This window comes from Melanostigma gelatinosum (assembly GCF_949748355.1).
Source record: "Melanostigma gelatinosum genome assembly, chromosome: 19".
Lineage (NCBI taxonomy): Eukaryota > Metazoa > Chordata > Actinopteri > Perciformes > Zoarcidae > Melanostigma > Melanostigma gelatinosum.
Window position 1 is genome coordinate 3,776,375 of NC_136652.1, and position 14,281 is coordinate 3,790,655.

Sequence of the window (14,281 nt, forward strand, 5' to 3'; positions counted from 1 at the left end):
TGAACAGCCTGTGGAGCCATTATAATGAGCAGTCAGTGCACTGCTTTGTTTTGTCTGAGCACAGTATTTTGTCATTTTTTTCCACCTAAAACAAGTTTAACTGAATTGAACTCGAACATTCGGTGGCGTTGTCCTTTCGGAGGACTTACCGTTACACTAGAGCACACTTTTTGTGAGCTAGTTTGTACTTCTGAACGTGACTTTCACTCCAATAAATATACAATATCTAGTTAGCCGCGTTACCTAGCTAATTGACAACCTAGTATGACCAATCACTTTTTCTGATTGGTCACTGACCCTTTGACCCGTGTTCACCCTTTACTGAGTGTTACATTCTTATCGAAAACAAGAAAAACTAACCTCACAAACGCTGTTAATGAAACATGTGGCGGCATGAACAAAACATTGAAAGCCGTTGTAGACTGATAAACCCTCAGACACCATTCCACCCACTTACACACTTAAGCTAGGTAAAGGTAAATGAACGTTAGCTTGCCACCTTGCGTTTCCTTGTTTGGCACGCGCTTCTTACCTGTGCTGGAAATCTTTAAAGGTCCTTGCACGTTGTTGTTCGCAGACCCAAGCACGTCCGGACAGCGAGGACAGTCACACGTATGCCGAGTTTTTTTCGGCACAAAGTCCTTACTTTGTTTGTTTGTTTGTTTTCAAGCACGACCATTCATTTCGTGTCTGCCGGAGAAAATAAACAAACTCAGCTCCATGGCAACGGCACGCGTGGAAATCCCGGGAAGTACGTTCTGTGTTTTGGTGCTGTCTGATGCTGCATTCAAGTACTGGGGATGAGCTCGGTAATATGAATCTTGTGGCTCCAAATACGACTGCAGAGAGGAAATGTGGACACTACGCCGACTGTAAAGCATATCATATTTATTTTTTTTAATCCAAATAAACTAAACCACAGAAATACACCTAAACAAGTAAACCGAATACAATTAAAAATAGTATAGGCCAGCATTACTTAAAATGTCCACACGTTGTTCCCTAAACGTCACATGTCATCAACATCCAGGTAACGTGTTGTTTCATCCGATTCCCAATCTGATGTTTCTGGCACCATTCGAATTATAATCTGCATTCTTCACGTGGACCCCTATCAGCTTTCACGGAGTGATTGTAGTCTTCCTGGGGTCCACAGAGTACCAACACAAACACCAAAGGCTATGGCAAGCGGATTTAACATGACCTAACATTATGATTACAGAGGAGTGTGGTTCGATTAACGTTCAATGTTAAAACGGCTTGCCAGTCCAATGTATACAGTTTAGATATAAGAAATATCATTTCTCCTCATCAAAATTGTATTTTCACTAGAATAGTATGACAAGCCGTTAAAAGTTATTAGCCAAGCTTGACTATCATCAGTATTAACAAAGTCATCTTGACTAGTCGTTATTACATTATGACGATAGTCAGACTTTTTATCCAGAATGTTACATATCAAAAATGCAATTAGTTTCTATCTGAAATGCTCATTTGGACTGGGAATAATTTAATTATGGATATCTGCAATGCAGATCCAGTCTAGCTGTTGAATGCTCAAACAGCTGACCATACGTAGGCTACATCTGTCCCATCTTATCATGCATCCTTACATCCTTAGGTAGCCGAGGTAGAATTAACGCTTCTTTGCACTTGACCGCCAGTGCATAGATCAATTACATTGTCTCAGGGATGACTCTGTCTGCATGAGTGACGGTGGAATGACTTGAGTGCAGAAAGGGTTTATAAAGAGACCTCTTGATAAGTAATGAATGTGCAAAGACATGTGATACTCTCTCCAAGGTTCCTCAGCAGCGACATCCCAGCTGCGACGGTACTGAACACAGGGTGTCACTGCAGTGCAGCCTAACAAGTGGCTTATCAACCATCTCCTTGATGTCTTCAGCTAAAATGAACCTACTGCAGTCAAGAGGAAGAGTTGAGAGGGGGTTTAAAGTAGGAGCCAGAAATAGAAAGTCGTCCCAGCTGTGTGTATTTGTGAAAGCCAATAAAGTGCCAGATGAAATAAGTCTGAAGCGGGCTAAACGGCGTGTAAAACCTGGCACGCACTGCCTCATTTAATAAACGGAACACAATCCAGATAAATGAGAGACTGCCGACATCAGCTGTGTAAAACTGGATATCTGTATTTGAGGCACACATGTGGCAAAAAAACATACAAAACATATACAATACCTGGCAAGGTGAAGTGGTAACTCGTAAAAATCTTATGTGGGCGAAACCGCTGAAAAATATTTACATTCCTTCGAGGTTATACAATACATAGAAACATATAACATTACATTCCCACACTGGAAAGGAAAAGTTGTGGGAGGAAAAGAACAATGCATTGGGATCAAACCCTGATGTGCTGATATTAATCCATGTATTGCTTCCACCATTATGTCAATATAATGCAGCATGTGGCCCGTTCTGTATCGTCTCTGCAGAAAATGTTCCTTTTAAATCCATTCAACAATATCTACATACTTGATATGATGCACACATTTTCTTCTGGTTATTTCAGTTAGACTTCTAAAGGCAGGAAGTGAGTGTGTGTGTGTGTGTGTGTGTGTGTGTGTGTGTGTGTGTGTGTGTGTGTGTGTGCGTGTGTGTGCGTGTGTGTGTGTGCGTGTGTGTGCGTGTTCATGAAGGAGATGGGATTTGTAGACTAGAGACAAAAGTTCAGCTTCATGATTTGTTATTGTAGCTTTCCACAAAAATTCCACTGTCAGATAGAATGATAGGAACAGCTTCATAACTTTAGCTTCTTGATCCTCCACCAGCGTTAGATGGCCCTTATTAGGACAAGGGGGAGAAAAAAAGAAATCCCCATTCTTCCCCCCCAGCCATCCTCCTCCTCCTCCTCCTCCTCCTCCTCCTCCTCCTCCTCCCCTCGTGTTTTCTGGGCATAGCTTATGTCCTAAAATGGTCTTATTGTTTTGCTGTAGTGTGATTTATAAAATGCTGCGGTTTCTGTCTTGAACTGTCAGTGACTTCATTTGTGCATTTCCCTTTAAATAACGGCGGTTTGGACCGTGTCCCCGACATCACTCGAAGACAACTGGCATTCAGCGTCATGTTTCTGGGAATTTGCCTGTGGTCAAAACGAAACTGTGAGCTTGAAGAAAACCTCTGCACATTTGAAAACAAAAGACCCCCACATCTTTTATCTTTCATCATCAAAGCAAATGTCCTGTCCTTAACACAAGACAGACCTGAGGGCTATCTCCGTGTCATCTGTAAAGAATTCAAGTTTGTAGAACAGCATGAAATATGGAATTACAAGACAACCCTGCAGTGGCTTCTTGTTTCTGAAGACAACACGTCATAGAATAAAAACACATTGGGGCAAATTCTTTTCCTTAAAGCTGTGAAACTAACAAACAAAAAATGATTGAGTTTTTTTTGTCCTTCCTTTTTAGCACAAAAAGTCAAATTTGAAGTTTCTTTTGTCGTTGCTGAATGAATCCAGTCCAGTTATTTCAGTCTCTGTTCCAGCCAGGGGCTCTGTCTCTCACAGTCCAGCAGACAGATTGAGACTGGTTACATCAACCCCGCGTCCGATCAGGTGGTCTCGTACAGCAGCATCCCGCTGAAGATGGTCAGCGGTTCCGAAGAGAAGGCCAGTTTGCCGGTGACGAGGTCGATGCAGACCGTGTCCCCTGCTTCCATGGGCAGGATGATGTTGAAGACGGCCACAGCTCCGGGGATGTGCTTGGCCTCCGCCATGGGTTTCTCCAGGCCTTCGGGCTGGTACCCAGCCGAGTCCACTCGGGCCACGCCAGTGTTGGACTTGGACAACACCGCCTCGATCTTCATGTTCTTATGGCCCGTCAGGATGCCGCTGAAGAAGTACTTCCCACTCACTGGAGCTGTGAAATAGCCTGGAGGATGGAAGCCGGTGACATGGTGAACTTAATGCTGTGTATGAGCTCAGACTCCCTTATTTCATCAAAATTCTTGGATCCCTGTTTGCTAAGTAACTTTAATTGAACAAAACCTGTTGGATGGCATCAAAAAGACAACGCACCACTATTTTAAAAGGTTGAGTGATCCTACAAACATATGCCTGCAGAGGAAGCCGTGCAGATAACTTTGGTTTGATTTGCCCAAGGTTTGAGATGTCGCTTGATTTCTGCCACCATTTCAATGCAATGGAGAGGAGTCTGGTGAGTCCTAAAACCAGGAAATGAGTCAGCATTTTTGCACTTCCGGTGTTCCCTTCTTTCAAAGTCAATGAGTTTTTTGAATGTGTTTTTGTTTAGATGCCTGAAATAAAGTCTGTGGTTAACGCAAGCTGAAGAGATTTTAACGTTTTGTTCTACGATATAAAATCAGTAAATATCCATGTGGTGAATTTCACTTGTCTTGAACAAAAGTCGCTTGCTAACAACTAGCTAAATGAGACGACACAACTTCATCACGCTGACTTGTCCGCCTTCACAGCCTCCATGTGTTTAGTCACTCGTGTGGCCGTGGTGTAGCTCCTCTATAGCCTGACGTTAGCTTTTTACTTCTGCCGATTGCATTCACGCTTCAATGATCAAAAAAGTTATGTTCATTTGTGAAGATTATCTTGCTGAATAAAACGTGTAAGTATTTCTGCAATAATCCAGAAATCCATCTAATGGAAAAGTCCCATTGGCTTTTTGTTGAGAGAACCAGTGTGATGCTAACTTAGCGGTTGGCCGACACATAAAGAAAACTACTTTTCCTGGAGGTGATCTTATAAAAAGAGAGCTCTGCTCTCAGAGGGCATCTGTTTACAAGTCCAGCCGACCTGAAGCGCACCTGTTTTGGGATCGTAGACCCTATTTTCGTTGACGAAGACCTCGTTGAACACAATGGTTCCTGCGCTTCTCATCGGGCGGGTCAGCGCGGCGGAGAAAGAAAGGCGAGGCACGTGGGCATCGGACCCTGCAGGACCTGATCGCGGCAGGGGAGACAGAGAGGAGGAGTTGGTACGAAAGGAAAGATCGAACAGGAATGAGTGCTTTCTTTGCTGTTTAGTAAGAACAACTCATACCCTGTTCGCCTCTTAGACCTGAGGAGTTAGATGAAAGACAAAAAAACAGTGAGTTCATCATCCAACAAAGCCGTTCTTGCTGTTTATCTTTTATCATCAGAATGTATCGTACAGCTTTAGAGCTTGTAAATCAGCAACTGTTAACTCAGAGACTAAGCTTGTTGTCTTTACCTGGGAGTCCAGCTAGTCCCTGCTTGCCCTCTCTGCCCAGGGGTCCCACCCTCCCTTGGGGTCCTACAGGACCCTGGGTTCCACGCTCGCCTCTCTCTCCACGGGGGCCCGGTAGACCAGGTGGACCTGGGGGAGGAGAACATCTAATGATCATAATAATAATCACAGCTGGGGGAAAAAACCCTCCTGAAAGAAAATGCTCTCCAACAAAAATATTTTCTTTTCTTTTAAAAACATGCACAGTAGGTCAAGAAAGCTACGGCATTTAACCCAGCGTTCCTTTCAGCCCCATGTTGACTGAAACTCCTCTTTCAGGCAGATTGCAGACTTTAAAGGCTCTTTGAGTGAACGCTTCTCGCCTGGATTCTTTCTCTGGTCCATTTGTCCCTCACCCTGACCTTGCCTCCCTTTCTGTCTCTTGTCCAAAAGTCAAATCCCGTGACCCCGCGACTCACCCATGAAGTCCTGCTCTATGAAACTGTGGAACTCCTCCACTAGGTCCACCAGCGACGAGTTCAGTCCGTGTATGTCGGAGTGGACGTTTTCCAGCTGGACGTTCTGGATGTCGTCGATGAGATCTCCGTGAGACGTCACCGTGACATTGAGTCCATTAACGCAGCTCCACAGCCCAGACACGTGTCGGTTCAGGCCGTCCCTGATCCTCTCCAGGCCGTCTGAAAAGGAGTCCAGGCGTCCGCACACTCCCTCCAGCTTGGAGAGTCTTCTCTCCAGGCCGTCGCCGGACCGCCGGCACTCCCCGGCCTCCGTCACATAGTTGCTCCTCATTATTTGGATCTCTTGGCCCACGTTGTCGAACTGGATCTTGGAGTCGTCGACGTGATCCGTCAGCTCCTTCTGCAAGATGTCCACCTTGTAGAGAGTGGGGAACACTTGTTAATGTGTGTACGTTGGATGAGTTTCTTTTGACAAAGTTCTACTAAAAATATACATTTCTCAGTCGTTGCTGCCATTTATTTTCCTATCTTATACATGCAAAAATATGTAAGCATATTATCCGAGCGAATGTTTCCCTACTATCATAATATTATGTGAAAACACTGTTGCCAAGATAACCACGAGACCTGTTTGATTGACATAGTGTAGTTTTCAGAGTCCATAAAGAAAAGCTCTGTTTCACTATGAACAGTTTATTCACACAACACATCAGCGCAATTACCATCATTTCTTTCTTTCTTTCATTCTGAGGGGCTAGTTCTATTGTATGTATTAGAACGTACCAGTACAGTGCTTCTCAACCTGGGGCTCGGGACCCACAATGGGACCCCATTGTGGGTCCCGAGCCCCAGGTTGAGAAATACTGGTATTGGGAGCAGGTGTTGGACTCTGAAGGGTAAATCTGAAGGGTCATGAGATATTCAACAAGGAACAAGGTGGGAGATCATATTGTGTAACACAGATTACAATTATTTTCACAAAATCTTAGCTTTTTGTAGCCGCATTAGCAGCGTGGCTCAAGACACGGCGGCTTTGAGTTGAGGGATCGAGTGCGATACATTAACTTCCTGTGTTGGCCTTCAACGTCATCCCTGCAGCTCTCTATACCCGCTTAGCATCAGTGTGTTAGAATTGTCATTTTGAGCATGTTAGCATGCCGATGTTAGCAATTATCATGTTAGCGTGCCCCCACACAAATTAGACATTTGGCCAAAAGGTGGAATTTGAATTTCCAGACTGATTCCACGTTGATCAGTGATGCCATTGGACCCAAACTGACTTTTCTTTCCCCATAGACTTACATTGGGAAAAAGACGTCTGTAACTCAGTGAATATATCTTTTTGAGGTAAATCAGCTTGCCAGTAGAAAAACATGTATAGCCCTCATTTAAATCATTAGGTCCTTAGATTGTAAAATGCACTAATCCAGAGTTATTTTCCTTCCTCCGTTCATATGAATGAGCCTGAGAATGAGGGGGCATGCTGCTAGCATGGCTGTAGTCTCTTGGTCTTGTTATTGTAAAATACTAAACACTTTTACCTCTTCAGCTAGGCAGTCGCTACCATTGACAATACTGATGTCATGTCTTCAGTAATTTTCCTGGAAGATTTGTGGGTTTTAGACACTTGAGGAGAGTTTATATTCTACGGTCAAAAGGCTGATTCTATTCAATATATTTCCCACCAGCATTTAATTCCTGGCAGCATGGAGAAGGCTTTGTAACAGTATGCCTATATGTCCATGAAACAATAACACTAAAGCTCCGTAGTCTGAACCAAGACGGAAAACTTTACTACTCCGTTTAACCTTTACAAAGGCCGCGCAGACCAGATCCACTGCTTCCGTTCTTACCCTTCACAATAAAGGCTCTAGAAATATAAAATTTGCAGGCGAGTATTTCACATTTTGGCGTGTGTACAGGCAGTGGCAGTCACATCACCCTCATCATCTTACCTCAGAGATGATGTTGTCCTTGGTGTTGCTCAGATCGGTCAGTGTGTTTCCATGTGTCTGCACAGTCCTCCCCAGACCCTTCAGGGTGTCATTGATGGAGCTAAATGTGACCATGACCCCGGCCAGCTTTCCTTGGATGGACTTCAGATCCCCCCCTAATCTACCGCTATGGACGGCGTGACCGTCCAGGCGTTTCTTCAGATCGTCCATGTCGACCTTACACTGTCCCGTGCACTCCTCCACTTCCTCTCTGAGTCGCCCGACCTCCTCCTGAAGGTTGGAGCACACCTGAGAGCAGGCCGACTCTCCCGAGTCCACCTTTCTCCGCAGATCTGTCAGTTCTGCCTGGCACTTGCCGAGGCCGGTCTTGGTGGAGTTGGCGAGCAAGCGCAGGTCCTCCTCCACGCTGCCGCAAATGGAACAGTCCTCCAGATCGCGGCCCAACGTTTCGACCTCCGTGACGATCCGGTTGAAATGCTCGCCGCTCTCCCCCGTCACAGCTATTATCTTTTTGACGTCGTCCGTTAAGTTGATGACTCTGTCGACCAGCGAGTCCCCTGACACGGACAGGTCGTTTAGCCTGGTGTTAAACTTCTGGATGTCCTCTTGGTTATCCACGACTCTCCACTCTAAGGTTTTCACAGTGTCATCAGTCTTGCGGCCTTTCCCGTTAGGTCCACAGGTCTCATTGCACATGTTGGTGGTGGATGTTAGCCTTCTGTCCAGGAAGGTCGTGGTGTTCTCCAGGTGACTTAAACGCCGGCTGTGGTCCCTGACCGTATCTCCGAGGACGGCCACGTCCAGCTCCAGCTTGCCGATCTTGAAGCCGTGGTCGTCGAGCCGGCTGAGGACCATGATGCGCAGCTGCGTGACGTCCCTCTGGACGTTGTCCTTCACGTTGTTCCCCGTGTTGGTGCACCTCTGCTCCGTCTTCCTCACCGTGCTATTCACCCTCTTCTCCAGTTCTCTCAGCCTGCCGTTCAACCTGTCCTCCGTCACTCGTCCCTTCCCGCCGCCCGTCCCTGCCAGCTCCTTGTCCAGCCGGCCTTTAACGGCGTCGCACTTGTTGGCGGTGGAGGTGACTCGGAGCTCCAGAGTGGACATCCTCTTCTCCAGCTCGGTGACGGTGTTGCAGCAGGCCTGGGAGCGCAGGGTTTCACTGCGGGAGATGTCCAGGCTCTGCCTCAGGTGCTGGTCCAAGGAGCTGATCAGCTTCTCCAGACCCTGGATGCGCTCCCTGTCCTCTTGCTGCTGGCGCCTCAGGTCCTCCACGCCAGCCTAGAGGGAGCAGGGATAATGAAGACTGGAATTATATTGCTGGTTCTATAGTTTGTACTGATTATGTATTGAGGTGTTTGTGTCTGTGTCCCAAATTGTTTGGTTTGAAAGCAAATAGTGTCTAATGCCCCCTCCCTGAGCACCAAATGGAGTAAAGTGCACACCTACAGTCTGTACCAACAACTGGAGGACATTTTAAACTGAACTGTGAGGTTGTTTGGCTTCTTCAATTTCGATGAACAAAAAAAACCAATACTGTACTTACGACGCTTGCAAAATCAGGGACATCTTTTAAATCACATCTTAACTTATCTTTTCAAAAAAGCCTTTTATTTGTTTCAGCAGTCTTATTTTCCTGCTGTCATTCGCTTAAAGTCCTGAAATATTTCAATCGTGGTTCGACCATGTAAAGCAATTTGTAACTTTGTTTTGAAAAGAGCTTTATGAGTAATGTTTATCATTATTGTTAGTAGTATTATCACTAATCATTATGATTATTATGCATAGCACTTGTATAGCACACATTACTGACTGCCAGCTCCAAAGAAGAGGCAAGGCATTACATTTCAAAAACTCAATGTGCTTTACATGTAAAAGCAAAGTAAAAGAAGAAAGAGGCACGAAAACCATAATTAATGAATTCATCAATTACTTAAAATGCATACGCAACCCAGTGGTATAACAATGAAGAAATAAAAGAAAAACTACATTTTTAATTCTCGTTTTAAAAGAGCTCAGTTTGTTTTTGCTCCTGATCCAATACCCCCAAATAAATATTATTCATATAAAATTCTTCCCGACACAATACAGCTGAGCAGTGCATAACGGAGGCGACAGTAAACCTACAGTGAAAATGAAAGCACGTAGAATGAGGCAAAATAAAAACTTCATTTAGACACGTGATGATGTTAAATCTTAATCCTTCCACTCTTTCAAACTGCTGGGAAATAGTTTTTTGGCCTCGTTGCAATTTGCCTTATCTGTCCTTTCACTGCAGTATTGTTTCATTTGTCGTTCGTGCAGTGCATTACGTGCGAGTGCAATTTTCTTGTTTTACTGCCTGGATGTGGCTAATAATTTTGTATGGCTTCAGGCAGCAGAAGGCCACGGGGAGCGAAGCAGAAACATTTTACGCAAACTACAACTAGAAATCACTAACAAAGCGTTTTTTACATCGTGAGATTCACCTGGCATGAAGAGCAGGACAGAGACACCCTTCTCTCTAGCTCCGTCAGGATCTCCTCCTTCAGGGTGGTGAGCTGGTTTCCCCCTGCTCCTCCTCCTGCTCCTCCTCCTCCTTCTCCCCCTCCTCCTCCTCCTCCTCCGGCCACTCCGTCCAGCTCGTTGCCCCCTCCGTTCACCAGGTGGTTATTGATGTTGAGCAGAGTCTGGTCATGGACCTGAGCAAGCAACACGTGCACGTGAAGGAAAAGAAGAAGTCTACCCTCTGCATTTGAATTCTGACCATAAAGATACTGCTTTACCTGTGTCCGGTTGTAGAGATGGTCCAGCTTGGTCTGGATGCTGTTGATGGTTTCCTTCATGTGTGGCTGAGCTGAATCAGCAGGGACAATAGCCCCGTTCAGACCAGGCCTACACAGAAGAAGAAGAAGAAGAAGAAGAAGAAGAAGAGTTGAGATTCCCTCAGGTTTTGGTCATAAAAAGAGGTGTATGTTAAATATATGACATCAAAGAGAAGGATGTAAGAATAATTGTCACATTGCTTCATCTGAATGTAGCATCCTAACTAATCTCTGTATTTATGTTCATAAACAAGCGCTTTCTCACTAAACTGAACTGCTGGAATGAAATAGAAAACAGCATTTTAATGCAGATGACGGTGCAGCAGGTGAATAACACGAGCATGTGATGTGCTGGAAACAGTGCTCACGTACAGCCGCTGGTTCATGCCGTGGATGGTGGTCTGCATGTTGTGGAGGTCTTTGGTCAGACCTCGGATGGTTTCCTCCAGCTGTTTGATCTTCTCCCCGTCGCCTGGAGACGAAGAATGAGCAATGTCGATGCGAGAGAGGAAATGTTTGATCCTAAGGTTACATATTTACAAAGTATGGAACCTTGAATATTTGTTACAGGCCCTGGAAACCCATGAGGACGAACTTTGATTGTTGCTGATTTAGTCATGAATAATGTTTAGAGGAAAGCATATTCAATGTTGTGTTTCATATAACTGTCCCTAGATCTGCTTAAAGTTGTCATTTTGCTCTCACATATCGACTTGAAAAGTAAGACACATTCATTCATTCATGCTTTAGACCTGCTCTGCACATGTTGAGCATGTTACCAGTTCCACAAAATGAGTTACCGTGACGACATTGAACGTTATTTTCCGTAGATGTGATTCTCACCGTCTCTGCCCTCTCCTCTCTGCCCGCCGGCCGTGTTGAAGCCCGTCTGCGTGACGCGGGGTCGCCCTCCACCGACCTGGGTGTCGCCGGTTCCCTTCGGCCCATCGTGGCAGTCTTCCCCGGAGTAACCGTGGCAGCACTTCCACTCCATTTCTGTCACCATCTTGTAAGCTACCTTATACCTCGGCCTCCTGTATGTCCGGTAGCTGAGGACGAAAACGGAAATGGACTTTCATTTGTTCTGGTTTGACAAGAGATTCTAAATGAATGATGGACTTCCTGTTTTTGACAGCAAAGCTGGTGGGACGGTTGGTCGGCCGACCGCTTTTGTCCAGATTGAAATATCTCTGCTACTATTGGCTGGATCACCAGGAAACTTCATACGGACATGTGTGGTCCCAAAGGGTGACTCCTAATACATGCAGTGATCCTTCGACTTTTGATTCGTAGCTTTTTAGGATTGACTTTTACATGCTGAATAAAATGGGCACATCTCTGGTAAACACGATATTTAAAGTGGTACTTTTGTGTGATTCTTTGTAGAGGAACTCATTGTTACAGATCTGTCGATTACATCAACTAATCGATTCGTCTACAAAATTGTTAGTCGACTCAGAATTTCTTTGATTTCAAGTCAAAAATCGTATGTACTTTGATCTATGACCCAATTCCTGCAAAACATACCCGACATCCCCTCCTGTTCTTTGTGTTAAACTAAGACGGGGAGCATGGTGGACCTGACACACCATCAGCATGTGACTCCTAGTCCGATGATTTGTGTCTTCAGACTCCAGAGTTATTTGGGACTTGAGCATCGCTGACTTGTGTCAGAATGCAACATTGAAACGAAAAATCTGTAGCGTGATCCCGATAACCCAGTTAAGGACCTGGAGCGGTCCCTGAACCCTGCATTGGATACCACCGCTGACTGCTGACGTGCACTGAGTCATCGGCTGTCTGGGAAATAGCTGCAACTCGTCTACTGATGATGGATGGGATTAAGAGCTCTTTCTAAACCACAGACTGTTATTTCTTCCCATTCTCCTAAACTGCATTTAGCCAGTACTGTATCTTAATCTGCCGCTCAGAGACATCTGAAAACAATGAAGTATTTAATTTGGATAGCTTCATCATGAATGTGTCCTTTAGCCCTGCGACTGAAGAGACTCCCTGTTACAGGAACAATGCAATAAATAGACCAGAATTGGCCGGAAGTCTCACTCAAGATGTATGGCAGCGTCTCGCATTAACAAGCCCCGACTCTCCTTCATGCCAACCCACGAACATCACTCTAGGTATCGCGGGGGCCTTTTCCTGCACCACAGTAAAGACTTCATCTTCCAGTTTCTCGCTCTGGGAGCGTGAGAAAAGGGGATACAAAAACAGGGGCAGGAGGAGTTGGAGAAGAAGTAAGGAAGGAGGAGAGTCGTAAAGAGAAAGACGGAGAAGAAGAGGTTGTTTTTACAGGGTGGGAGACCAGACTGCGGTGCCTGGAAACCCCTGTTGGCTTCATTCTTAGCATAGCCCAGGTTTAGGGCCGAGGCCCCCGCGGCTGGCACGGGGGATCAGGTAGCCGGACCAGAGTCAGCCGACAGGGTGAGAAACATCAGCAGTGAGGACAACATTTGTAAAAAAAATAAAATCATTCCATCCATCACATCTTGAGTAAATGTGCTCCGATTTTTGTGATGTCGGATGTCCCCGGGTCAGGAACCGAGCAGAGTGGATTCAGTATCCACAGACAGGAAATGGATCGGATAGAGGGCACAAACGTCTGCGGAGCCGAGGAAAGGAAGTTGGAGGAGCAGGATAGAACACAGATTAGATTCCTAATGAACGGAGGAACGTTCGATACGGTGACTTTTACTGCCGGCGAGCTGAGAGCGTAAGCGGGTAGGAAAAGCTCGCCCACCTCGACCCCGTTATCCGCCACCACTTCCGCAGCTTCTACGCAATCCAAAAATACGACCACAGCGCTGTTCATCCGTGCTGCGGACTTCACGCTGCTGTGGCCGACAAGCTCACCTACTGCCAGGCTGATCTCCTCCACCGAACACCCGAACCGCGGCGGGATCCGCACCCCGTGCTTCCTGGTCAAATCAATGAGGCTCATGGCGGCGCCTAGCCGCAGACAGCTCGCGCTGATCGGCTACAAACACCCCCAAACAAAGACCCTAAAAGTGCACACAACCCCCGTGAACCCTCCACACTACACTACACTATCATCCCCAACATTACCCAAGGAAGAAAAATGTCGAAAAACACGTTAATTCTCGCTCTCAAAACTCCGCTCCTGCAGCTCCGCACACCTCCTTCCACTCAGAGAGAGAGAGAGAGAGAGAGAGAGAGAGAGAGAGAGAGAGAGAGAGAGAGAGAGAGAGAGAGAGAGAGACAGAGAGCCAGAGACAGAGAGAGAGACAGAGAGAGACAGAGAGAGAGACAGAGAGCCAGAGAGAGAGAGAGAGAGAGAGACAGAGAGAGAGACAGAGAGAGAGAGAGAGAGAGAGAGAGAGAGAGAGACAGAGAGAGAGAGACAGAGAGAGACAGAGAGAGAGAGAGAGAGAGAGAGAGAGAGAGAGAGAGAGAGAGAGAGACAGAGAGCCAGAGAGAGGTTACTGAAGAGGGCTGGAAGGGTTTATCTGCACCAGGTCAGCCAGAGGAAATGAAGGGTAAGATATGTCAGCTGTTTGTCAGAAGATGTGTCCAGAGCAAAGTTAAACAGTGAAGTAAAGATTAGACAAGCTTTTAGCTTTCAATGCCCAACGGGTGCCTTTACTACGGTGTTCACCATTTTGAAACCCTGTAATATTTAATATAAACCCTGTAATATTTAATATAAACCCTGTAATATTTAGCTGACACACAAATCAATTAAGCAGTGAAGACTTTATGAAGCCGAAGAAATTAGTTAAAAGACTGTTAAAAGATCATAGTTTAGTCAAACTAATTGGTTTAACCTGTCTGTGATTGGATGGCCTGCTGGCTCAGGCATCATATGAGACTATAGAACCTGAGGAATCACGCGGC

At 45.7% G+C, this 14,281-nt stretch overlaps 1 protein-coding gene across 1 annotated transcript; it reads right to left on the reverse strand.

The window, feature by feature from the left end:
- Positions 1 to 2,901: 2,901 nt before the first annotated feature.
- Positions 2,902 to 13,238, reverse strand: LOC306793467 (EMILIN-1-A-like; the record flags this gene model as incomplete). The annotated part of the gene is made up of 12 exons (XM_079291113.1): positions 2,902 to 3,887; positions 4,795 to 4,929; positions 5,030 to 5,047; positions 5,201 to 5,326; positions 5,656 to 6,070; positions 7,611 to 8,888; positions 10,076 to 10,288; positions 10,373 to 10,481; positions 10,784 to 10,883; positions 11,255 to 11,460; positions 12,516 to 12,607; positions 13,122 to 13,238. The coding sequence occupies 12 exons, from the start codon at positions 13,236 to 13,238 to the stop codon at positions 3,568 to 3,570; spliced, it is 3,129 nt and encodes a 1,042-aa protein (XP_079147239.1). The 3' UTR covers positions 2,902 to 3,567.
- Between the last annotated feature and the right edge of the window lie 1,043 nt (positions 13,239 to 14,281).